The 27246-nt window shown below is 34.0% G+C and overlaps 2 protein-coding genes across 3 annotated transcripts in view; one reads left to right on the plus strand and one right to left on the minus strand.

Annotated features, from left to right (window-relative positions):
• Window positions 1–19849, plus strand: part of LOC120634128 (huntingtin) — a 35908-nt gene extending 16059 nt beyond the window's left edge. Inside the window, exons 18-43 of one of the 2 annotated variants that reach the window (XM_039904526.1) lie at window positions 474–649; window positions 806–1330; window positions 2048–2208; window positions 2936–3029; window positions 3222–3321; window positions 3817–3911; window positions 4521–4766; window positions 5168–5561; window positions 6115–6301; window positions 6454–6598; window positions 6885–7067; window positions 7505–7623; window positions 8162–8293; window positions 8657–8809; window positions 8928–9972; window positions 10285–10481; window positions 10909–11055; window positions 11350–11538; window positions 11934–12082; window positions 12237–12364; window positions 13259–13492; window positions 14033–14211; window positions 15003–15141; window positions 15810–15951; window positions 16609–16928; window positions 18162–19849. In XM_039904526.1, the coding sequence (XP_039760460.1) occupies window positions 474–649; window positions 806–1330; window positions 2048–2208; window positions 2936–3029; window positions 3222–3321; window positions 3817–3911; window positions 4521–4766; window positions 5168–5561; window positions 6115–6301; window positions 6454–6598; window positions 6885–7067; window positions 7505–7623; window positions 8162–8293; window positions 8657–8809; window positions 8928–9972; window positions 10285–10481; window positions 10909–11055; window positions 11350–11538; window positions 11934–12082; window positions 12237–12364; window positions 13259–13492; window positions 14033–14211; window positions 15003–15141; window positions 15810–15951; window positions 16609–16928; window positions 18162–18569 (5987 nt within the window). In that variant the 3' untranslated portion in view covers window positions 18570–19849. The remainder of the gene's footprint in view (window positions 1–473; window positions 650–805; window positions 1331–2047; window positions 2209–2935; window positions 3030–3221; window positions 3322–3816; window positions 3912–4520; window positions 4767–5167; window positions 5562–6114; window positions 6302–6453; window positions 6599–6884; window positions 7068–7504; window positions 7624–8161; window positions 8294–8656; window positions 8810–8927; window positions 9973–10284; window positions 10482–10908; window positions 11056–11349; window positions 11539–11933; window positions 12083–12236; window positions 12365–13258; window positions 13493–14032; window positions 14212–15002; window positions 15142–15809; window positions 15952–16608; window positions 16929–18161) is intronic. The other variant, XM_039904527.1, reaches the window with a different exon arrangement.
• Window positions 19850–22985: 3136 nt separating this feature from the next.
• LOC120634216 lies at window positions 22986–25335 on the minus strand. The gene has a single exon (XM_039904683.1). It carries the CDS (start codon window positions 25088–25090, stop codon window positions 23501–23503), a length of 1590 nt encoding a protein of 529 aa, XP_039760617.1. The 5' UTR covers window positions 25091–25335; the 3' UTR covers window positions 22986–23500.
• Between the last annotated feature and the right edge of the window lie 1911 nt (window positions 25336–27246).

The following is a 27246-nucleotide window of genomic DNA, read 5'->3' on the forward strand; positions in this document are numbered from 1 at the left end:
GATCAATAGCTGATAACCACCTTAAGGTTTGTAACGTAACCGAGGAGATGGGTCTGATGACAGGGACGGAATTGGGACGTCGAACCGAGAGTGATTCCTGCGAGGACAAGGATCTTAGCTCGGTTTGACGTTTCAAACTTGTTGACGAACTTTTTGACCAATGGCTTGGTCCAAACGCTCCTGTGACTGTGGTAAGGACCCATGTCCGGGTGACGTCAGAAATGTAGTAATATTATGGCCAAGTAAGCTTACAGAGACGATAAAGATTTTCCATTCTCTGCAAAGGAAACCCGATAAATGCATCACTTTAATAAGTAAGACGTTCTTTAAATTAAATAATATTTTGAATTTTCTTTCTTTATTTTAATCCTTTAATATAAAATAAACAATGCATGATTAATAATTATATTTAATCTAAATTATCTTATATCTTATATTAATTATCTTATATTAAAAGAACACTTTTAATTTAGATTCCATTCAGAGAAAAGGCAGTATTACGTCAGATTCTGACGACAAAGGATCATTACGTAAACGTCAGCCCGTACCCGCTACCAGTTTGAAGGCAAATTTTGCGGGACATTTCTATAATGAACCTTTCTACATGCGATTATATGAAAATTTGCGAGCCACTTACTCCAATCATAAAGTGAGTATTTAGTATATATTCGTAAGTCATCTTCTGAAAATGCTATATGATTATGGCTTGATTTTAATTGTATCACTTTTTTAAGAATTTAGAAACATTTATGTCAAAGATTTAGCAAATGATTTTTATATTTTCTTATTATATGTTTGATTTCAGATTAATCTAGATCCAAAAACAAGTATTTTCCACGAATTTCTCTCAACAACGCTAAACTGTTTGGCGATCCAACTCGAATTTGCAACGGACAGGGAATTTGGGCCTGTAACAGAGGAAATCCTTTTCTACCTTAAAGTTATGTTGCCCCTAAGCCCCGATTTAACTGTTTATTGTATTACTCAGCTTTTAAAATGCCTCTTTGGAACCAACATGATTAACCAATACACCGACTACATGAGCATAGCTGATAAGAAAATCGATACTGAAACGTCTAGTTTCTTCCAAGATGTGATGCTAGTGAATGCCCTCAAAACCATAGACGACGATAAAAGTAGCGTCAGTTCGAATTCGAGTCAAAAATTGTCGTTGGATTCGAAAAATCCACGGATGTTCGACGAAAGACATTTGCTGATTGCAATGGAGAATTTCTCGAAAAATCGTACGGATAGAAAATGGAGTACCAATAAGAAGGAATTGGAACGTTACATACGGTTATTTGAACCGGTTGTTATACAGTCTTTGAAGGTATGTTTTCCATGTTATTTTCACCGAAAATTTCTGTATTTAATTTATAAGTAAGACCTTAACTCAGCCGCAAATTCTTTCTATTAAGAACGTTTTTTTTAATATTACGATTAAGTTTGTACGTACAACGTATTTTAAATTTGGGTATGTTTATTTAAAGAATAATTGAATTGAAAATATTCTATTGAAATTAGTTCATTTGAGTAACAGATTGGCAATTATTTTTCAAATAATTAAACGTTATCCGTTTACTCCAACTGCAGTCGATAACATAGTTTTTTGTGATTACAACTCAGCCATTTACCCTCTTACCAGTAAACTTTGTAAAGTGGATCCTTAGCTGAACAATTTTTGTCGAATGCCAAGTAACTTAGACACTTTTGGAAAGTAGATCGAAATTACGATGTGTAATACTAGATGGTGATACAGTCGCTATAAGACTGATACAAATGCATACTAATTTCGGCATCAGAAGGAGAGCCGTAGCTTATTGGTGAACGCTTTTGTTCAGGCCGCGATTGCGAAAGAGTCGCATGCTTAATTCCTATCGGCTCCGAAATTTTTTATATGCATTTTAAATTAATAAAATTGATATTTTCTCGCAAGTGTAGGAAAAACACTATTAAAAATTATAGGACTTATGGCAGGGATAACTAGAAAACGATGTATAACTAATAAACAGATGAACGACTTTTATTAGAGTACTTATTGTTTTAGAGTTACACAATGCAGAACGACATACCACTTCAATGTTCAGTACTGCGTCTCCTCAACCAGTTGCTGGCATTAAGAGTGAACTATTGCATGTTGGATAGCGATCAAGTGTTCATCGGCTTCCTCATGAAGCAATTGGACTTAATCGAGCAGCATGAGATACCGTGAGTTGGGTCAAAAACTGTACCTTTACGATCATAAGTATAAGTCCCTCCCTGGCGCAACGGTAAGCGCTGCGAATTTAAATAGGAGGTTAGATTCCCGGCAGGCAATTTCGAGAATTTATAATTTCTAAATTTTCTCTGGTCTAGTGCGAGGCTTTGGCCGTGCCTAGTTACCACCCTACCGACAAAGACGTGCCGCTGAGCGATTCAGTGTTACTACTTACTTAGTCGAGTTAAAAAACATTAATTTCATGTGTAAAAAATAGAGTCTTCGATATTACATTTTTATCCATATTTCAGTCACCTGGACCAGTAGCGAGTCAGCTTACTTGTGAATAATTAATTATAGTTTAAATGACGTCCCTAAACTGAAGATTATAACTTGGAAAATGAACATCAACAGTTATAAATGAATACTCCTTTAAGCGTTCGTAGTTAGCCCCCTGGAAAAATTTCCAGGATTGTTTCTTTTTTGCTTACTTGAATCTTGTTTTTTTGGTATAGTAAACAAAATTCCTTAACAGATAACAGCGAATACCTCGTTGGCAGTATAATTTTCAACAAAGAAATGTATTAAGTGTTTATAGTAAAATAAAATAATTCACACTCATTGGAGCCATAAATAAATCTTTTGGTATAATAAAATATATGTAGCAGGAGGTTTTCTTTTGCCCATAACAAAGTATTGTGTAAGTGGTTTTTTAATTAAAACTATTATTCATTTTAGGAACTGTTGCGACCTTGTGAACAGCATTCTCCTATTTTTGGTGCAGCTTTCATCCTCGAAACATCATACGAAGACAATTATCGAAATTCCTAAGGTACAGTTTCTTCTCTCATAAATAACATTAGCGTCTTAGCGTTTGTCATACAACCTTTGTTTGGGGTATTTAATTCCAATATTTGCTGGACTGTATCACATTAGAACATATTTAATGAGCTCCATAGGTCATAATTAGTGTTTTCAGAAATATGATTGGTTGTTTTGAAGATTTTAAATTAATTGATTCCAGCTAATTCAACTATGCGACGGTTTGATGGCGTCAGGGGCACAGGACGAATGTATAGCTGGGTTGGAGCCGGTCGCTGTCAAAGTTTTCAGCAATATGGGAGGTAAGACAAAATTTGTATTCAACGAACGCCGTAATATATATTTGTACATTTCTCCGTCCTATCTGTGTTATGTAGTGTTAGATTTTATTTTGCGTGAGATTAAAAGCAATCCACCTTCGTTTATTTTATAATTTAAAAGGAAATGAAATGGGGGTAGTTGGAAAAGAAAAGAGAAAAGGGGGTTCGAGTCAGCGCGGGCATCAAGAACGGTGGTGTGTCGTGGTGACGGAGAAGAAATGGAATTAAAAGATTGAATGGTGGATGCAAACAACGGAGTTTTATTGATCCAGAGGTTTTTCTTACAGTTGCGTATGAAAAATTAATACATAAAAAAAAAACACAATAAACAGATTAATCTAGTATTTTTCATAAATAATATAGAGTAGATGTTTTTTTCAATTCTTAACGCACAATTGCTTGAGCGTGTAGCGGTTTGCATATTGGCTGCGAAATTAAATTCCTCACTGAATCCGTTTTAATAATTTGTATTTAAAGGTGCCACTGTACTGGGTAGAGCCCAACAGCAAGAGATCCAGGCTACTAGAGAAGTTCTTTTCTACATGCTACAGAAAACTATGCACCAACCTAAAGTAAGTAATTATAAGTAATAATTAATTAAACTGACAAGAATTTTATTAAAATCCGGACAGATGTTTACTGACACATAGATGACTATGACACTATCGAAACATCGATGTGATGATGTCGAAAATTGGCTTGGTTGGAGAGATCATTTTCTTACGCGCGTAATTAATAATCAAACTATTTTAAACTAAACCGATTGAAGTTAATAATCAATTCAAATCAAAATCTTTAGAAAGCGGATGAATAAATTCTCCTACCTCCTATTCTCCCTTTAGAAAGGAAATTACAACTAAATTGAATCTATCATCTAAAGATTTTGAATTAGATATATTATAACCTTTAGCATTCGCAGTTAAGTATCGTCCTACTGGTGGGGAAAGGATCATCTTTCAAGAACAATAAAGATTAGTGAAACAACAAAGTTATTGTATATTTTAAAAATATTTTTAAATTCCCACCACTTAAGACATATTTAATGTCTTAATTTCAATAATAGTAAACTTGGATATTATATGTAACCAATCCGCAAAACCATTCATTCGTGTTTAATATTATCATGGGGAACATTCTAACAAAACCATTCATGTTTAATATTGTCATGTTTTCCCTTTTAGGTACTGGACTTAGTATCCTGCGTGCTATCTCTCTCACAAGAGCATCCAGAAAGCTACTACCGTTGGTCAGAGCTAGCAAGTGATACCTTGTTGAACTTGCTCAGCGAGAGAAGTGTAGAATGCGACTCCATGCAAGCAGTAGAGTCCCTAGAGAGGCTGTTGCAATCTTTATATAGAGATGTGCTGCTAGAACAGACAAGGGTCGAAATACTTTTGAAGATATTGTTCAAAGCGCCACCTGATCAGGTAAGACTGTGTTGTGTGTTTTTGTCTCTGACCCATAAACTAATTATGGCGCGATTTATACACATGAGGGTTTTATCTATACTAATAATATCTTTATATTATTAGTATAGGAAAATTTTTTGTTTGCTGGATTACAATTCAACAAACTAAATATTTTTCAAATCCTGGAAGATCAAAAACAAAACGAGGAACACTGAAATTACTGAACAGATTTTAATAATTATTTCACCAATCGAAAGCCACTTTATGCAGAGCAGACCAACTAGCGCATCACACTTTATACGGTTCGGTAATATGTAATTAAATTATAATAAATAAGTGAAAAAGTTTGAGTCGTAAAATAAGTTTAGCTTATTAATTTCAAGGTAACATAAAAATATAACATATATTTTTTATTGCAGGAAACTACGCCCAGAAAACTAAAACTTCGGTACTTGACAATCGTAATGGTTCTTCTGCGCAAAGTTCTCGTTTTAATACCAGAAACGGAAGTCCTTCTATCCATAAACTACCTCAAATCCACCTGCATTTCACCACAGTCAATATTTTTCAACGTCAAACCAAACGTTGATCCTTTAAACGTCCAAAATGTGAATGAAAATTGCGCTAATCTCTCCCCTGATGTTATTCTAGTTAGATTTTTATTTAAAACATTGACGTACGTTATTATGGAGATGGACGATTTTCAAGCGAACGTCGATCTTAGAGACGATGAAGATAAGGACCAGAATCGTTTGTTGTATGCGGTTTGCGTTAATATCATTGTGCAGGCGAAGCATATGCTGCATTTAACAAGTAAGAATTTTATTTTTATTGAATTATGGTATGTGATGATAATATTGCTTGTTCGCAAGTGAATTCGAAAATAATCTGACGTATTTTGATCCTGCATTTTATATTGTGACGTTTCGAATGCATAGAGTTGCGTACGCAACGACGCAAGTACGTGAGGTGGAGAGCTGTGTCACTGTTTGTTGTCGGTACAGAATTCGGCGTGGTGCATGTTAATTATTATGACGCAGTTTTTTTTCTATCTAGAATTTATTGGAACTTTTGTTCCACATTGATGTGCACCTGAATTCTGCATTAACCCATTAGTTACATTACTATATATAATAATTAAAATAATACATACGGAATATCATATAAACAACATTATCGTACTGATAACATAGAAATATCTCTCTCTACAAGAGACTTGAATTCGTTGTCGGTTCACAACGCTTGTGTGTTATTTAACTGGAATATTTAGCTTGGTGACATTTGGCCACTTTGTTTAAATTAAATTTTATCAATATTTAATAAGAACTATTTACGGGATCAGAATTTTGCTCATCTTTTATTGCAGATGGTTGCCTCTTTCCCCTAACAGCCAAAATGGCTCAAACGATCTTACACAATGAACAAAGTGGCCTTAATACTGGACTATACAGTCCCGAGGAGAACATACCTCTGGACGTCCTCAATTTGATCTGTTTGAAGCTTGCTCATAGAAACCCCACATTGACGGTTCATTGGTCGCATTTATTGATCAGGTTGGTGATATTTTAAGCAGGGATTATTTGATTCTCTCTTTCTCTGATTGTAGACTATTGTTTTAAATTGTAAAGTAACACCTTTCCAAAAAAGAAAGACATTTAGATCCATGACTGTTGGTGACCTTGAAACTAGCAATGCTTTTTTATAGGTTAAACTTTCTCTCACACAAATACTGGCACAAGTTGATTGGTTTCGCCCGTAATCTTCCGCTGAGTGCAGACAGTAGTGATACTACACTTTTAAGGGTTGATCTTCTGCAAACTGCCTGTGTTATGGCTTATTGCGAGTATTTCGTGAGTAACCTTTTTTCTTCATCGTTATCGTATCCAGATCTGATCGGGATATGTGAAAGTATTTTTTAGTATTTTTAGTAGATTTAGAGCATGCTCAGGAGATGTTGACATTATAATAATGCACAATTTTAGTAATTCTGCTATGTAAAGTCAACAACACCTGCGTTAAGCATTTTGGAAGATCTTTGCGGTGTAGTGTAAAAAAATAAATTCCATTGTGCAGATTTTTTTAATTATTGTTATTATCTTTCGAGCTTAATGATCATTCAGTTCCTATTTTTCACAGGTAGACAACGGTCTCTCAGAAGCCGTACACCTAACTTGGCTCCTAGTAAACAGAGTTCATGTACTCGTTTCACAATTTAGCGAGGAAATCATTCGAAATCTAATAGATAGGGTCCAACAAGCGGGTGGTGCTTCGGGACTTATGCTGCAAGCTGTTGCTGCGAGATGCCAGAGCTGTTTAAAGGTAAATATTTTAAGATTCCGCGTATCGTCAGCGTTAATACAAATTTATTCGGGTGTCGATTACTCACAGCAGTGTTACAAAACTATCGGGGATGTTGACCTTGAAATCTATTTATGTTATTGATAGTTATGCAGAACTGTGAGACATGCAGGTTTTCTCGCGATAAAACAAGTGATATTATATTTCAAACTCTACTCTGGAATGTTAGTTTCTTTAGAATTGCAGGGGATCGAACTCAGTCCCCCTTAAATAATGGCTGAAGAACCACTAAATATTGCGAGAAAAACAGTGTTTATGGAAAAACTGTTCATGCTGTTAAGCATTATAAATTATACCGTGTTGTGTATTTTCTCATCTTTCTCAAACTACCCAAAACTAATAGAAAGATTCCTAAATATTTCTATGCAATATTTAATTTTAATTTGCCTCCGTTTTAGGATGACTTTGCCATAAACACGTACAAAATCCTCTCTCTGAGCCACGAGAGTCAATCGGGTGCGTTGGTGTTTTTAATTTGTCGTATTATTGGTAAACTGGAACCAGCTATTGCTACGAGGTAAGACATTGTTAACTAGCTTTGATCCCCTTAATTAAGATTTTGGGTTGTCCATTTCTAAAAGCAATTTTTGCATACCTCGGAATAGTACTTTTATCTCGTCTCGTACCTTCGTCCTTTTCTGTACAACTTTAAGGTGTATGCAGCATTTAATGATTATCGGTGGAGTAGTTCAAGCATGAAAGTTAGGTTTAACTTTCATGATTTTTAAGCTCTTAACTGGTTTCTTCTCCACATCATCACCGGCCCACTACAGGGCCTGGGTTTCCTCCCAGAATGAGAGGAGTTTAAGTGGTAGGGGCCCACGCTGGCAAAGTTCGGATTGGTGGAATTCATTCGCCTTTGCAAGAGGCATGCAGGTATCCTTACGATGTTTTCCTTAACCGTGCAAAATACTAAAAGTCAAGCCAAATCCCTGAACACCAGCTTACCACCGCTGCTTATTCCGATTACACTATACCTATAGACCACAGATCTATTGAGAAAACACTTAAAAAGCATAATTCATAAATAAATAGACTTAGTAATATGTTTGTAGATTTGAAAAATTAGCAATAGACAGATGTCTAATGCTAACGGACATGTCCACCGATGTGATAAACAGTCAGCTTACGAAAGAAGACGTGCAAGTGGCTTTAGAACTATTGCAACGAGATAAGGTTCATATTCGGTAAGCATTTTTGCATTATTAAAGTAAAACTAATTCTAAATAAGTAAGTGGCTTCTTTATAACAAATCTAAAACGTACATAATAACACTCGCTTAAACGTTTCTTTTATTCTGTTAAAAAAAACTTGAAACATTTTTCTATTACTGTTTATATAGTAGAAATATTCATATTTTCTTAACTATCCAAGAATTTCCGAAAGTAGTGCTTCTTGTAGTGAAGTCTGGACCATCAATCCATTTCATGAATTCATGTACAGGTTACATTTCCTTTTTTAAAAAATTTAATTAGAGTTTGATTTGCTTGTAGTCATATCAAATAAATTGTATAAGTATCAACGGTAAAATCTCCAAATATTTTTTTCAGATTTTCCAACTTGGTAGTAAAGTTGAACGCACTAGCATCTACAATATTTGACTTGTCTCCACTGGACCTCTCGCAAGACAGAGAAATCAACGCACAGTATATTATTACGACTAATGTTGATGGTAATTGGTTACAGAGTCAGATAAAAAGCAGGTAAATTTTTTATATATTTTATAAATATAGAGTAAGGACATACATTGATGTCGCAATATAGGTGAAGAACATTATTACGTCTTCATTAAATAATAATAAAGCAGCTTTTTATCAACAGATGCTGTCAAGCTGATTGTGAAATACCGAAAGTATCAAAACATACTGATCTCGCTCAAGTATTATCAAAGCTGTCCTTAGAGTCTCTTACAATAATAATGACTTGCCCGGAATTTGATAGAAAAATTTTAAGCTCATGTTTCAAAATCGGGTGTGAAAGTTTCACGAGAGATTTTCTCAGTAATGTATCTATTTATGAACTTAGAGAGACTGAAATAGAAACTATAAGAGAACAGAGAGAAAATGCAAGAGTTCAAGACGAAATGGCGTCATCTGTCGATAGCAATAAATTAAGTGTCGTAAATTCGTTACATGTTTTTAAAAAAAGTGACAATAGAGAATCGAAGTCACAATTTTTTATACCCATTATGGAAAACGACGTCAAAGAAAAATTTGGGAATCTTAAAATAATAGATGAAGATTCTGATATCATGGTACCGGAATTGCCTAAGTTATATCTAGCTGCCGTCGCAACTTTAGACAAATCTCTGTCCGATGTTCTCAGGTTATTTCCAAAACAGAACAGGCCGTTGAGTCAGTCGGAAAATTTTAGCTTGAACGTTGAACAGACTATAGACAGATACACCAAAAGATGCCACCAAGTGTTTCAAGATAAATTGTTCTATCAAGAATTTATTGCGATTCAGACGATTTTGACTGGATTTCTAGACGCTGTGGACAAAGTTTTGACTGTTATAGACGAAACTGACTGCGATCTAATAGAAAAGTGCGTCGAGAATATAATACCAAATACGTTGGCGCGAAATATTGCCGTATTTTCTGTAGTGTCGTTGCAATATCTGTCGTTTATGATTAAAAATAAGAAAGTTGTGGAAACTCCTGTTAACGCTGACGTTTCATTTCGAGCGACAAATGCTGCCTCAGACAATGTATGTGTGGATCACGTGATGATTGTTACCATAGACAATGTGGCGAAGGCGTTACAATTTAATGAGATCTGGTCGGAATTGAATGTTGAGATTAACTTTAATAGGGCGCAGTCGGCCATCAGTTGCTTTTATGCGATTGTAAAGTATTTGGTGAAGGTAATTTTTTTAAACTTCTAATTTTCCCAAAAGTTTATGTGTTGTTTGTATTCACAAGTTATTTTATCTTCTTTGGTTTGGGGTTTATTAGAAAAACGAAATGTAATAAAATTCGTTGATTTTTTCATTGGTTTCTGTTGCCAATTTTGGCCCATCAGAAACTTGGATTCTAATGTACCTTATGTTCATTGCTAAAACTTGTCTAGTAGTGTTTGCCTAATAGTGGAGGTATTATATATAAGTGTCAAATTATAATTCCCTGGTCAAAAATAAAACCGATAAAATTAATTTCTAACTATTCTTCTCTTTTAGGATACAAAACCATTGATTCTGAAAACTCACTTGAAAATTAAAGATTCTGGCCCGCAGCCAGATATTATCATAACGAGTAATAAACTGGCTACATTAGTTGAATATTGGGAGGAGAACTTTTATACCAAAGATAAAAAGTATATCATTGGTAAAAGATACAGAAAAGCTATTGAAAGCCTCCTTATCAGTTTAGCTAGGTAAGTTGTCTGATATTTAACGCTTTATTATGCTGGTATAGTAAAAGACTGTTAGGTGCCTCGCAAACAGAGACTTACTTGTCTTAAGTTTGATCCAAGCTATCCTTGAATATTTTGTTTTCTTTAATCAGTAACACAAGCAACATTAATGACTTTCCACATAATTGCATTGGTTCAAACACTACATTTAATTTTGTGAACACTATGTTACTTGTTAGGCTAGAGTAAAGGACCTGTCTTTGTCCTGCAATTACCGCAATTGCTGTCTAGACGGCTTCGGCTTGACCCTCTATTTAAAAATACTCTGTGTCAAAACTCTTGGCTTGGCGCAAAAAGTTGCTTGTCATCTCAGGCACCTTTGCATATTATGCAGATATTATAAACTTCTTTGAAGTATTTTAACTTTAAGTCTAATTTTCTTTTACAGATTGGAAATCGTTTCAAACGTTGCTATTATTCCTACGATAGCGTGGTCGTATGTAGACGTTCGAGTAAAAATGGATCAATTGGAAAAAATTGATCTTCCCCTTCAACCTTTACAAGACATGGACGTTTTGGAGGCTTTCCTATTTAGGTACGGGTGTAGATTTTTGTTTAAAATGGGTAGAATGAATATAGTGAGCAAGAACGAGTTGTCAGGTAAACTGTTTGTATGTGTTCATTACCGCTCATGAACATCTACAGCACCAGAGCAACAGCGTCTGCGTTTGGGACGTTTGTTTATTTGTTTGTTTCTAATTGAATAAATAAGAATATAAACCTTGAAATTTACACTAACTGTGGAAACACCACAGATGGAATATGGTTCGAAAATTTTCATGTGAAGTTACGACTAAATTACAACTTATACTAGTTTTTTTCTTTATAGAGTAAATCTTATAGGATGGTCGTCAAAGAAGCAATTCGAAGAGATATGGGTGGGCATATTAGGGGCTCTGCAGGGCAACGGAACGCATTGGGCGGTGAATGGGATAACTCAGCTGTTGCTCAGTGTTGCGCCTTCTATACGAGGCAAGATGCTTCATGTGCCGAGAAAATATCAACCTTTAACTGATGGGTATGTAGAATTTGTGGTATTTTTACCGTACCTTACCTGATAAACTATGTTATGATTCTACAATTGCTACTTGTGTAAAGTGTCAGAAACACATCAGATCTTAGTCTTATAATTTCGTTGGTTTTCTTCATTTCTTTATGTATTTCTGATTGAAATTTCTTTTAAAGCAATCCAAAATTACGAGACAATATTTCTGACCAATTATGATTTTAATACCTCGTTCAGAGTTCAAGGTTCAATAAAGCACTATCTGCTATTACCATTAGTAATTTTAAATCTCATTTATTGTTTTCAATACCAAGTTTGTGAAAGTTGTAAGTTTAAAGAAACTTACTAAAAAAGTAAATAATAAGTTTCTTAATAAAAGAATAAGTCTTTAATTTTTTTATCGTCAGCATGCAACGACTTCGAAACATCCTTATTGGCACATCGGCGTACAGTCTCTTCGAGGATGCCAATTTAGAAAGGGTTCCTCTTCTAAATGAGGGACATCGAGGATTTCATTACGGACAATTTAGTACGGAATTCTTGAAGTACGCTGCCGGTGAGTTGGAACTATTCTTTATAACGTCAACATTTGAGGATGCTCTGGTGTCTAGCGAAACGTACGTAGAAAGTTAATTTTGGAAGATCTGTTTGGTGTACAGATTTGCCTGCTTTTCGCGTTTGTACAACATTTTGCTTCTAATTGTCCACAGATATATCAGATGAGGCGTCATACAAAGTCCGCAAAGAAGTAAAACGCAAGAGGAAAAACAAGGAGATCGATATTAACAGTTGTTTACAACTTCTAATGGACGTGACTACGGATATGTTGGATTCTAAGGTAATAGGAATAGGATTAAGTTTTGTTAATATAATTTTTTTAAAAAAAACTTTCACCCGTGAGAACGCTCGTCCTGTCTTGGCCGTACTAGTGATTTCAACGGCAAATAGAGCTATATGGAAAGCCCATGTTCCATAATTAAAGATTTTTGGTTTATGTATTGATAACACAAAACTGATATATGCAGCGATTTTGGAAATTCAAGCGGTACAAAATTATGTTTATATAGACGTGAAGTCATTCTGCGTTTCACCTGTCATGGTGGTACGATAGATTTTGCAGTTTTATTTATTAAAAAGAAATAACAATCTTCATTAAATAAAAATAAGTTTTTCATTATACATGAATCATATATCATTAGATTATATTTCAGCTATTCTTTGTTACTCTCATCATGCCTGATGATGTTTGTTTATAAAAATAGATGTGGTACTGCTTTGCTACCAATTGCTCTTTTCTCAGTAAACGACTGATTCATTAAGGTATCTAAGTCATTTGAGTTAAAAGCTGCACCAGACAAATTCCCATGGGCTCGGATCTATCTAAGTAGGTTCTGTATTCGAACATATCGACCATTAGGACAAGGAAGTTTTATAAAATCTATTATTTTATTTTATTTTATTTATTAGGTTTACTTACAAACACTTACACTAATACAACCGTTTTTATTGTGTGTATTGTTAACTATTCTATTTAAGTGTAATGTTTTCTTAAAAGTAAACACAGCATATGAAAATATACAATAACACCATAACATGAAAACAAAAGGTATCGTGAATGAGAATATAATATAATAACAACATATCTCACACACTAAAAAATAAATTAAAAATAAATATATAATACAGTCCGTATTGTTTTAGCTCGATGCTTGATGTGTTGTTTTTTCTACAGTCGCCAACTGGTATAGCAGGTCGGGTGGCGCTAATAAAGTGCGCCGCAGCAACTTCTATAGGCGCGGTGTTATCGACGCATACGCAGTGGTCGCGTGTGGCTGCACTGCTGTCATCTTCGCCACCGCCACAGTGGGCGTTGGCAGCGGCATCCGCTTTGCATTCATTGGCTGCCTGTTTACCTGTGTTGCATCACGTGCATCAGGTGAGATGGCGAAGGCTAGAAATTGTTATGGTAAGTACGTTCTAAGAGAAGAGTCAATGCTGCCAGTAAATGAGCATTATTTTCCGCAAACTGTGCAGGTGGTTTTAAGTGGGGGCAAGGCTGACGTTAGGTTAGCTTTAACTTCCTATTGTAATATTTAGGATAACACGAATGATAAATAGCTAAATATATGAAGTGGGCCATTCTTATTATTGCTTTGATAAATACCAGATTTAAGTGGATGAAACCATCACCACATACTGGAAATCGATTTTATGATTGCCTAACTACGTAATGAGAGCTAACAACAGGTAATCGAGTTTAGTCTTAAACGTAGTTATATCGATATTTATGATATTGTATTTAATACGGGGCTAAGAAGAAGGGCCCAAAATCAAAGCAGTAATGCTTTTTTATTACAAATTATAATTCCACGTAACCGCTGATCTCATAATGCGTATCCATTTTGCAAGATAATTAAGATTATCTTGATGCAAGATTTCCATTCATTCAACTTGGCTGCATCCAGCCCGCATGTATTAAGTATAATAACAACGTTTTATTTAACAGGAGCTGACAACAGTCCATGAGAAATTGCTGAAATCCCTCGGCTCCAGTTTCCCCCCACAACGTCAAGCGGCGCTTCGTGGTTGGCTATTGCAACTACCGCAGTATGCGAGAGTCACGCAACCGGAGGCAATCACGCAATTACGACAGACCACTGTTTCACATTTGACTTATAATTTTAAGTAAGTAAGCAAAATCAGCCTAATGATAAAGGCTTTGGGCTCACTCGGAGACCGATTTTTTCCGACTAAAACTGCATGCTTTAAAGTTCGATATAATGTTCTTAAAGGCGCGTGAAGAACTTTTCAGCACATGGCCAGCGTGGTGGACTACGCCTTGTAAACCCTTCTCATTCTGAGAGGAAAGCTGAAGAGGGCCGGTAAACGGTTGATAATATAGCGATTTTAGTGGTAAATATCATACAACTGACATTCGCACATCCTTAGTCAATCCATAACTGAGTCTCGAGTTTCCACCAATCTGGCAACATTCATCGCGACTGCTTACGTACTGAGTGAGTTCGTGCTTACTGTGTCCGTGCTGCGTGCATACTACGTGAGTACTGCGCGCGTACTGCGCGCGTTTTGCGTGTGTGCTGCGTGCGTTCTGCGTGCGTGCTGTGTGCGTACGTGCGTACTGCGTGGGTGTGCTTCATACAGTACTACAGCTAATTGTTGCAATTCCGTGACTCGATCGGAAGTCGAAGTCGAGTTATCTTAATTGAGTAACCCAATCAATTAAGATAACTGTTTCACAATAGGCTAATAATCTTAATTATGCGATGTTGTTGGCAGAATTAATACATATATTAATTCTGCGTGTACTAATCCTCAACTAAATTCCAATTTTTCCCCTATTCCGGCATCATGCGTTGTGGGGTTTTTGTGTAAACAGGTGGTCTGGGGGTAGAAAAAAAACTAAAAATTTCGTGATGTATTGGTAATATTAACACTATATTTCTTTCCTCTTTCAGACTATCACTACACGAGCAAAGTTTATATTGGGCGGTATTGTTCACTTTGGTGGAACTTGGGCATCCGGATCTAGTACATATCGCAGTTGATTTTGTGCTAGCTAATCCCAGACATTACTGTGCTGATTTAGTTGTTAAGGTAATATAAATTACCATTTTTATCTACGATTAGAATTCCATGGTACTTAATAAATGTGGCTTTAGTTAAGCAGTGTTTTGTCACACATGAACGGACATCATCTTTCAATTGCCAGAGTCACCTCTGCATAACTATTTCAACGTAATGCCATGTTTATTAATAAGCCATCCAGGGCATAGTGTATTTTTCCCTTGACCTTAAAATTATTGAAAAGTCTCAGGACTTCAAGTTTAAACCCCTAAGTAACGCTTTCTTAAAGCACTAAATTTGTTGTTATTGCTAACCAACTGTAGCAGTAATAATGTAGTATGTTCATTTAAAACCATGCTTCATTTTGGGGGAATCTTCAGTCCTTCATGAACAAGTATTGCAAAATAAGGTTACCTTGGCTGAATCACTTAAAACAATGCTAAATTTTAGGGCAGAACATCGATGCTTGGGCAACAAGTATTGCAAAATCCTTTTACTTTAGCTGAATCATTGAAAACAATGTAACATTTATGGGTATAACATCAGTTCTTCGTAAACAAGTTCTGCCAAATCCCCTTACCTTGACTGTGTCACTAAAATAATGCGACATTTTAGCGTAGAACATCGATGCTTGGGCAACAATTATTGCCAAATCCATTTACCTTGGCTGTGTCACTAAAAACAATGTTACATTTTAGGGTATAACATCGGTCATTCGCCAACAAGTTTTGCCAAAAGATCTCAAGAACATTATAATCGAGAAGTTATTGGATATTGAGAATATGAAAAATTATTCAGAGAATCATGCGGTGCAGATCTTGATGGTGCATCTGTTTTCAGGTAAGGGAAATTAGTTTTAAAAATCTTGATGGACACAAACGTTCCTGTGTCAAATGCTTTACTGAAATCTAAATTGATAACAAACTTTAATAGCATTTGGTTATCATCATTCCATCACAGAGCAGGGACTCCACAGTCCACACACCTTTGAGCACATTATGGAGAACTCTCAGGAATGCAGGTATCCTCACGATGTTTTCCTTCACCGTTGAACCAGTGATATTTGAATAGCTAAAAACGCATATAACTTGGAAAAGTGCGAAATGCGTGCTGGGATTTGAACTCTGCCCCCCTAAAGTGAAGTCAAAGTCGTACCCACGGGGATATCGTCAGTATTAGTAAGGAGTTTAAATTAGGACATTCAGCCTACCATAAAATGACAGATAAACGTTCACGATGCCTTATTCACATAATGATGTACCATATATATGGTTTTTATACATAAAATAAATCTTACTCTAATTTGAACTTTAGTTAAGGAATATTTTGTCGTGAAATATCATAAATTATTGTCATATAAGAATTTAATAAATCTTTAGTAATATTGAAAATTAATTCTTTGAGTTTCCCTTAACCTTCCAGCAGGAGAATGTAGTACTAAACTAAATCTTTTGCTCGTTTTGTTAAGTTGGAATAAACTCAAACGTTATTTTACAGCTGACAACAGATTGATTAGTCCCAAACTGGAATCAGACGTTTCAAATATGGACCCGGATGTTCTAATGAACTCCATGGAAAGAATAACTCTTCTGTACAAAGTCCTACGTCAATGCAAACGGAAAGAGAACAAAAATATTGTAGCATCCGCCTTGAAATACTTTTTGAGGGAAACATTACCTCCCGCTGCGACGCTTAGCAGAGTTGTGATAGAATATTTAGAGTGCTGTAAAGAGACGGAACGGAAAAAGATGGCAATATTGAGTGACAGAAATAGGTGGATTGATTGTTCGGTACTCAACGCTGAAATTGTTTTTGAGGTAAGTGAAATATAAGAGGCATTGGGCAGTCTGGGGGTTTGGGCACCTCGTCTTAACTAGAATCTATATAATACTAGAAGTATGGAAGATTTAAGAAAAAGTTCAGAGTTATAATGGTTAGGTTAGCTATTATGCACTGTTGCCTAGGTTCAGAACGTGTCCTATATATGTTTGATAATGTTGCTCCAAAGATATGTGTTTTTCCATATAAGAAATATGTAATGTAAAGAAATATGTATGAAATAAGAATATATATATATATATATTGTATATATATGTATATATATTGTATTTAAAATTAAAGTCTTACAATTATATAAATAAGTGCCAAATGTTCCCCTACAGAGAATAAACTGAAAAAATTTAAATAATAATATATCAAACATGTTAGAAACTCCTAGTAGCATGCAATTCATAGTAAGTAACAGGACTACCTATTAAGTAAATCATGTAAGAAAGACTCCATCCATGTCTCAGAAAATAAATAATATATAGGAGATTCATAATAGAACAATAAAGAACTTTTAAAAGATTTTTAATAAATAATTGAAGACAATCATTTATACTTGTAATAAAACTGTAATTGGAACATTTCTGTCATCATCATCATCATCATCATCATGACTACTCATTACCGGTCCACTACAGGCACGGAAGTACCCACAATAAGAAGGGTTTAAAGTTTTAGTCCACCACGCTGGCCCAATGCGGACTGGTGGACTCCACACCCTTTCGAGAACATTATTGAGAACTCAGGCATGCAGGTTTCCACACGATTTTTTCCTTCACCGTTGTAGCAAGTGATATTTAAATTGCTTAAAACGCACATAACTTAAAAGAGTTAAAGGAGCGTGCTGCAACTCGGCCCCCCGAAAGTGAAGTCAAAAAACCTACCCTATTTTCTAGCACCGCTTCCATTTCTGTACATTAATAATATTTTGAAAATTTAATCGCGGAAAGCTATAATATAGATAAATATAGACCGAAAATAATTGAACGGATTTTTAAGGAATTCTTTACATTTATAAACAAACTCTGCGTTAAAATTTTAGATATTTTTATCTCTTAAAATTTGAGTTTCAAGGGAAGATTGTGTGGATTTTACAACAAACTCTGTGGCCTTTTTAAAATATATACTTAGATGTGTAATTAACATAGAATTGCTACGTTTTCAGTTTGCGATATGCTTTTTGAAATTGAATTTATCTTAATCTATATCTATACTTTTCACAGGTATTCGAAACTTCAGTCAATCAAGATCAGCTACCAGTACTCAGTGGATGGATATTCGAGGCGCTTTGCCATTTGTTATCAGGAAAAATATCCACAAAACTTCTTCCATACTGCCTCTTGACATTGCTAGTTTCAGCTAGTTCTAACCAATTCATTAGATCGATTAGCCCCTTATCTTCCCACATATTTAGGGTAGGTCTCCATAAAAGTAGGGAAAACTCCCAAAATTGGGGAGATTTCGCCGATTTTGTTGAAAAATATACGGGGAATATGTCCTTCTCCGATCGTAGGTTGTTATGTATCGTGGCTTTACATTCTTATTTTAGTGCTAACCAATTGGAAAGATTGAAGGAACTTTGCGAAGGTAACGAGCAATTCAATGACTTGATGCAATGCTTGACGGCTTGAGTTAATGTATGAATAAAAAAAGGTTGTTTTAATAATACAAGGCTTCCTATGTTGCCTTAGTACTTCTATACAATTAGTTGTACCAGATATCGTCATTGTGGTAGACATTAACTTAGATTTTAAAAAATATTTATAGTTAATCAATATTTTAACTGAAATTGTTTGATATGTAATGAAATGTGTTTCAAAGTCATGCATAAAAATTGCATGGAATGACCATAGAAATCTTATTAACGAGGCACTAGAAATTTTATGTACACGTCACCTTGGCCCCACGAAAAAGACTACGGCACTCGAATTTTAACAAAACGTTTGTATTCTTACGCTGAAAAACAACTAGTGTTGTGAAAAAAACAAATGTATGACGCTGGGAGCTGGCAATAAGTATTTTCCATATTTAAAGTATTTATTACGGTTCTAGTATCTTGTTATTAAGATGCATTTTCTATGGAAGTGCACTTGATTTTAATGTGTGCAGAAACATCAAAAAATTAGGGACGTCGATAATGCCCGAACCTAATTAAAAATTATTCTTTGTATAAGTTACAATGAAAAGTTATGTCATTCCAAACTAAAGTTTTAAAGAAATTGTTGAATGTAGTAGATCTTAAAGGTCGAAATAATTGTTAAAGTATTTATTCGGAATCTATCGCAACGCATAGATGCCTCAAATTAAGTCGATAGGCAAACCAGAGTCATAAGTTGTATTTATAATGTTCATTTCGATAGCTTCTTACAGTGAACCAAAACCAAGGTATGATTAGGAACGAAATTTCGTGGTTGCACCTGCTCTCTGTCTATTACCTATAGTCTATTGTCTATAGTCTATTGTCCATAGTCTATAGTCTATTGTCTAAAGTCTATCGTCTATCGTCTATAGTCTATAATCCATTGTCTATAGTCTATTGTCTATATAGTATATTGCCATAAAGTACAAGTGCACTGGAACTGTTTAGAATGTTTCATACTATTGGGAGAATGCGTGCTTTATATGATGTGTACAACATTTTAGAGTAGATTGGGAAGCAAGTTGAAACTGACATAAATTCTAAACTAGTTATAAGATTAATCTGTTCTTATAAAAAGGCATGCGCACAGATGGCGTTGTGTGTTGTTGCTGTAGTATGTTGCATATTGTTTATCGATGGTTTAAGAACAATGTGAGTCAGTATGTATTTTTAAAGAGATAGGAGGATGTGTGAAAATGAGCAACTGCTGAGTTTCTTGCCGGCTTCTTCTCGGTAGAATCTGCTTTCCGAACCGGTGGTACAGTCATTACAAACGGACATACTTGACGTTTCAAAAGTGCTTATATTTGGCATACTTGAAATAAATGAATTTTTAATTTTTGAATGTGTGGCAAGAGAGAGAGAGATGCAAAGAGCAGTTAGGGGTGTGTGAACACAGCTAATAAGAAAGTTCCATTTATGGTTTGAACAGTTCAGTTAGAATAGGTTCAAAAAATGCCTCTGCCTCTTGACCTCTGTTGATTGACGGACCATTTGCTTGGTCCGTCAATTATAACTAAAAATAAAAGCGGTTCTTAAAATACTTAATTGTTTTAGTATAAAATAAATGAAATATGTGAGGCATGTTATTAGTTTTGGGAAGTGTTCGAGTAGGAGTAATTTATTTTAATATAGTATTTATGTATTTAAAAACCGTTTTTGCAATCGTTATGTTTATAGTGGACATTTTATTATCCTTTTTTTTATAATATTTAGAAATAATAGTAATGCGTAGGAGAAGAAATAAAATCGAGTTTAACAATACAACTAATATATATACTTTATTTTATTCCCATCAGGTATTTTATAGCTTTGCTTTAAGCTGTGTGAATTAATAATAATAACAGTTTCATGAATCGCTTTCGCACTATTTATAACATACTTGATCCTTGTTTGTTATATAATTAAAAATAACAAAAGAAGATCGAGGTCTTATAATACGCATAGGGTTCTTAGCTTGTAACATTAAGATTACCTCAAAATCCTCATGAAGGTTAGGTAGGTATTTGGCTTTTCTTGCTAGAATCTTTAGTACATTTCTGAACTGTCAAAATGTCAAAATTATTTATCGATTGGAATAATATTTGGCGTATGAAAAAAAGGCCCCAAATTTTCAGTATAGAGAATAAAAAGTTATTTTTGACATTATATACGTTAATATGAACAAATATTTCTGTAAGTAGAATCTGTCAGAATGATGTAGTAATAATGTATATAAGACAACCGTCAGCATTGCAAATTCATCCAATATGATACTAACATTGCAAAGTTAGCGGCCAGATAAATTCCATAATTGCAAAATCCAAGAATTCTGCCAGCCAAAACCAGAGTTGCAAAGATAATAACGAAACGACGGACAAAATTAACTAGGTATGTGAAAAAAATCGAAGCTAGACTAGTTTTGTCAAGATAATAAACCACAGCTTACAATATAGCAAATGTTGTTGTTTATGGCGTTACGGTATATAGTCTTTAAATCAATGATAATATTTTTATATATTAATGCTTTTAGAATAAGACTCGCTATAAATAAACAAATATTATTGATTATATTTACTTATACAGTGTAAAACTGCAAACGCCATCTGCGATTATTTTCTTAATATTGTAACAGATATCCATAAATTTGATACTGGTTTAGAAACTGCGTCGCCTGATGAACTAAATGACAAAGAGTTTAAGTTACAATATAGTGTTCGCCTCGAAATTGTAACGGTTATTGTAACGGTTATTGTAACTGAATGAGAAGGGTATAAGCTTTGTCCACCATGAAGTGTAGTGCAGATTTGTAACCTTCAATTATATGCGGTGATAGCCTAGTGGTGTGGACTTCGGCTTTACTTTCTGGGGACTGAGTTTGAACCTCGACACGCACCCCTAACTTCTAAGTTATGTGCGTTTTGAGTAATTCAATATGGCGTTTGGAGTCCACCAATCAGCACTTGGCCAGCGTGGTGGAATACAGCCTGTTCTTAATGATGATAATGATGAAAGTATCTTATATATTTAATATTAAGAAACCTATCGCCTTCGGATTCTTAACTTTGTTTTTCAACATACATTTATTAATAATGTGCATAACAAACTGTGAGCTTAGTGGATTTAGTGATCTCCCATGTAGTTTTCTTGGAAAATATTACTTTTTAGTCAATTAGACAAACTCAGTGTAGGTACTACCTAAGTATTTTTATAGCACCTGGACCCTAATCCCTGTTGCCCACTGAAACCTTTTGCCTCTTAAAACATACATATTCCAAGTGGAAAAAGGGTTTCTCTACAAGTTTACCTGTTCAGAAAATTATTCTGGTACTTCTAACTAATAAGGTTTAGACCTAATAAACATGAAATCTATTTTTGTAACCTAAACCGTATTGCTCTCAGTTTCTAACGGATTGAAAGAACACTGAGCATAGACAAGATAACTTTCGCTTATCTAGATCGTACTTAAATTATTTTTACTTATTATTACTACAGGGATTGGAAGTCAATCCATTGGATATAAAATCGTTACTATTATTTCACTGCACTAAACTTCGATCAATAATGTGCTATATGATACAGACCCATAGGTACAAAATATGAGGGAAAAAGTGACGGATGTTTCGCTAAATAAATAAATAAACTACGACAACGACGTGTGTATTGTCGTAGTATATTTATTTATTTATTTAATGCACACCTTTCCATCTAGCCCCAAAGTAAGCGTAGCTTGTGTTATGGGTACGAAGATGCCTGATGAATATTTTTAAGAAAAATATAAATAAATCATCAAAATTGATTAAGGTGCATTTTAAAATAAAACCTTGACATTGTATTCAATATAACGGGAACAGTGTGTAAAAGTTGTTTATTTTATTAATTTAATTAGTACTATATTTATATCAAAGCTGCAATAAATATTAGATAACAGACAAAAATATTTTGTATTTATTTATCCTCAACCTTTTTAATTATCTTTTAATTTATCTTGTTTAAAATCTCGTGTTACGTTGTGTGTTTTTGTTCGGACTTCTCCGAAAAAAAATCAAAATTCAAATTCAAATTTCTTTTTTTTACATATCGCATACTGATAACCAAACCGTCACTAAACGAAAAACACGATTTTTCAGAAAATGATGTTAAAGTTACTAATTAAAGAAACAGTTGCATATTGTGCAAAATGTAAAAAAAAAACATTTTTTTTAAGTGAATAATATTTGTGTCTAGCCTAGTGCTCCTTGTTATTAATTATAGCTGTTATTTATATTTATTTTATGAAATATTTTAATTTTTCTCCAGAAATAGTGTCACTTTTCCACAAAATTTTTGAAAGTGTCACTTTTTCATTAGATTCATTCATATGTTATCTAAAACATTTAGGTTAAAATGTCTCTATATTCTTAGTAATTTAAGGAACAAAAATTAAAATAATGATTTTTTAATTAAAACTACCACTGCAGAAATCAACCATCTTTATTAACTATAATTACTTATTAATTTAACATCCTCGCCTCACACATAATGATAAAAATGTACTTGTTTGTAAATCACACTGACAGAAAAACTTATAACATTACTTAATAATTGGCCCAAATATTAAGACTATGTTAATATTACTTAAATCAACCAGTCTTCAGTGAGTTCTAATTAAATTAATCCTATCTCTAAGAGATAATGCTTATTTATTAAAGTTACAAAACAATGAAAATAAATTGTCAGAAAATCTTTCTTAAATTCTCATAGAACTAATAACATTAGGTACTTAATAATATTTTGGCACTGTTAATAATAATATCACTTAAAAGCAAACAGTCTTCTGTGAGTCCTAATTAAATTACTCATCCATCTCTATTGAGATACAGCTTTTTTCTAAATTTAACAATAAATCTCTCACAAAACAAAACATAAAAAACTTTCTAAAGTAAAATGACAAAAAAAAACATTTTATAAAATATTATTGTAAAAAGACGATACATAGTAAGGCAAAATTGCGTTCTTTTTAATAAGATCTTTCAGATCCTTCTTTTTATTTTCAGCTAATGGCAATTTATTATTATACAAAGGCACTAATTGAGGTTGTATCCGTCGAAGCTTGAGTAAGTTAATTTCTTTAAAAGTTTCATCAGAATATGAAGTTTTGTAAAAAACTCTAACGTTATGGTTAGAATCAGACTTTTCAACTTTTAGAACTTTTATGTCACCTACTTTTATGGCCCCCCCTTCCGTATTTTTAGTTAGTTTGAATTCTTGCAGCTTTTTGATGTCATAAAACTCATGGTGTGCCATTTCCACTACATTGTATTTATTGCCCCTTTTTTTTGCGTCTCGAATAGCACTTATATATTGATCAGGAACATATATTGGTCCTGACCTAAGCTTCTTCTTTATCTGGCGCTCAATCATAGAATGGACGGAATCCCCTTCGTTTTGGGTATGACCCTTGATCAAAAATTTGTGGGTAATAGAGGCAATGTTTGGCAAATTTGCCACTGCATATAAATACATGGAAAAAACAAATTGATTTTTTTGTTGTCCGCAACAGTTATCTGAATAAAAAATTATGTTGAGGTCAGACGATGCTGTTGCCGATTTTTTTTGTAAGAATTTAAATACACAAGAACCTATTTCGTTAGCACCTTTTTGCCCTTCTACTTCAGTCCAGAAATAGCAATGAGTACAATCGGCTTTGAGCTCACAAATTGTAAAGTTCAAGCAGTTCAGTCTTGACTTATAATAAAAAGATGAAACATCCCCTTTAGGAACTTGCAGGATAGCTTGCAAATCATAACATGCTACTATGTTATTGTCATCAATTAATTCTTTGTCTCGTTTTTTTTCTTCTCGGCTTAACTCTTTTTCTTTTAAATGTAATGTATATTCTTCATTCATTTTTTCTTTCTCTTCAAGGTTCGCATTTTCATAAGCCACACAGTCTTCACACTGATCCTTTTTAGGGACAAAAAAACTTATATTAAAATCTTCTTTAAAAACTTTACGATATATATGTAGCTTCACGTAGTCAAGTCCTTCAATTTCGCAGTCTTTTTTGTAATCTCTATATAAATCGGTTAATGTTTTCCCACCTTCTATAAATTCCCTTGTCGTCTGTTTGCGTAAATAATGACTTTCAATTCGAGGTATGCTCGCAATATGTTTTCTAACCCTGTCCAATAATTCGCTTGATGTTTTGGTCCCATGGTTGTCATGTTTACCTCGCAGGTCTGGTTCAACAATACCACATAAATTTAATTTTGCGATGACTGTTCGAATTGGGCGATCGTTAATGCCTAAAGTGTTTTTGAAAAATATTTTGCATACTCTTTTTTTTTCATTACTTGCTGTTAAATAAAATGCGTGCTTAGCTTTTCTATTATTGAATATTTTTTTGTATTGATATTTCGGTTTGATTTCTGTCATGTGTTTAGAAATGAAATCTCTTTGTTTTGATAGGGAACTCATTTGCCAGTAATTATTGAATATGTAGCGACGGGATTCTTCGGTAAATTTTTCCGAACATTTTAATCGACAACTCATACCACAAGGAATCCCTATTTTTCTTTCAGGAATTACTTTTTTTTGCTTTGAGGACGTCGAATATTGTAATCCCTTATTTCTCAGTAACTTTGCCAGTTTTTTTTTGTTACCACGCTTTCTTTTTCGTGTTTGTGTTGCAGAGTGAGTATCAGAGATAGTTTCAGGTGTGATATTATTTAAATGTGTTGTTTTGTTTATTTGTTCTATTGCTAAACTTTTTAAAGAGGATGGGTTATAAATGGGCATGTTATTAATTATTTTGCCATCACTATCAGAAAAAGATTCACTCCCATATTCCATAGCTATTATTTGTAAAGCAGAGGCAGATTTATTCAATTTACAAGACGTTATTTCAGGAGACAAGACTTTTGGAGAAATACAGTTTCGTTTCGATGGCGTGGCAGAGTTAGAGTTCACACTCATTGAATCATTTCGTGAAGAAGTTGAAGATGATCTGGATGACGACGAGGAAGATGCCGATGAAGTGGATGATCCTGATGAACTAGAAGACGATGAATTAGATGACTTTGCAGAAGAAGACCTTGATTTTCTTGATAACGAAGGAGAAGTGTTAAGTGTTGACACATTATGTACTTCTGCGACTGTTTTTTGTTTTTGCTTAATCTTAGGAAGGTGTGTTTTAGTTGTGTCTGATTCAGAAGATATATGATCATTAGGGCTGAGTTTATACTCTGGATCATCATCTGATGCAGGCGAAAAATCTCTACCTGATCTGTTGCTATTGCCAGAATCTGTAGAATTATTCCTATTTCGACTTTGTTGTGTGACGACAGTGCTGAAGTTTAGAGAATCTACACTTGACTGGTCCGCAGCATTTAACTTAGTTTTGTTAGCAGAATCCTCGGTTATTACTTTATTGTCGGAATCATTTTCCATTGGTGTATCGCTAGTAGTACCTGTATTAATTTTCTTTATTATTTCTTTAAATTTAGTAGTTCTTGGATTGAGACGTGGCATATTGATAACTGTAAAAAATAAAAGATATTATTGAAAACAACGTCCAATGTATACTGTCCTGTATAGCACAAATATTTACGTAAACGTAATTCAATCGTAACGAGTGCACGCGCAGTAGAGCGTTGTCAGATTTTCATACAATTTTTTGACGTTACGTCATGTTACATTACGTATTACGTAAAGATTCGTGCTAGGGGAACTGTTCACAGTATTAACCATTGTTGTCAAAAGCCATTTAAATCAAATAAAAGATCATCTTAAAATAAAAATTCTCGTTTAAAATTATTTTTATTTTATTTATTTGTATTATTATGTACCTACTTACGAATCGCTAAATTATAACTAACTAGCTCTTTAAAACGCAAAGTTACATTGTACAGGGGGTTGAACAAAATTTTGACTCACTGATCGTAGTCACGGATTTTTAAATTTTCGACCTTATTGTATAGCGAATACCTAATAAAATTTTCATGAAATGGTCAAGAAATCGAATTTCTTAACTGTACTTAGTAGGTACCTACACTTCTCAAGTCAAAAAAACTTCTATCAAACAAAAATAAGGAACATACGATAGAATCAAAACGCACGTTTTATTCAAATTATAATGCTTATTTGAATACAAAAAGTGCAAAAAACCGACACTTTTTATTTAGAGTCACTTTTCGTAAAAACAAATAATTGAAGTTCAATTCGCAAATAACGAAATCCTGACATGTTTAGTTTAAGGTCAGTATTCAGGTAAGTGATTGACTGTTTTAAACACAAAAATAACAGAAAAACTGATTCTTTTTGTTTAGAGACACTATGCGGGTAAAAATTACAACAAATTATGCACAAAAATATTGACAAAGTGACACTTTTTATGTAAAGACGTTATTCTCGTAATTGTTAGTTCAACTTACCTTATAATTTTGAAGAAAGGTGTCCTTAAGCAAAAAATGACCGTTTTCCGCACAGAGTCCACGTGAACATTACGCCGTCCGCGTCACTAATGGAAATATGTCAGTGTTGCGGTAAGCTACCCGCCCTCCCCGCGCCTGGGGGCAAAGCGACACTAACGACATCTACTATTCTATGTAACTTTTTAATGTCGGTGTTTTTGCAAACTATAGTTTTTGGGGAGCGTTAATAGATGGCACTTTTAACTCATTTTTGTCGAATTTTGTTTAGTGACGGTT

The sequence above is a fragment of the Pararge aegeria genome, chromosome 23 (assembly GCF_905163445.1).
Source record: "Pararge aegeria chromosome 23, ilParAegt1.1, whole genome shotgun sequence".
NCBI classification, from domain to species: Eukaryota; Metazoa; Arthropoda; class Insecta; order Lepidoptera; family Nymphalidae; genus Pararge; species Pararge aegeria.

Coding starts and splice junctions, on each gene's coding strand:
- LOC120634216 (XM_039904683.1), bottom strand. CDS start 25,090: ATGAGTTGTCGATTAAAATGTTCGGAAAAATTTACCGAAGAATCCCGT.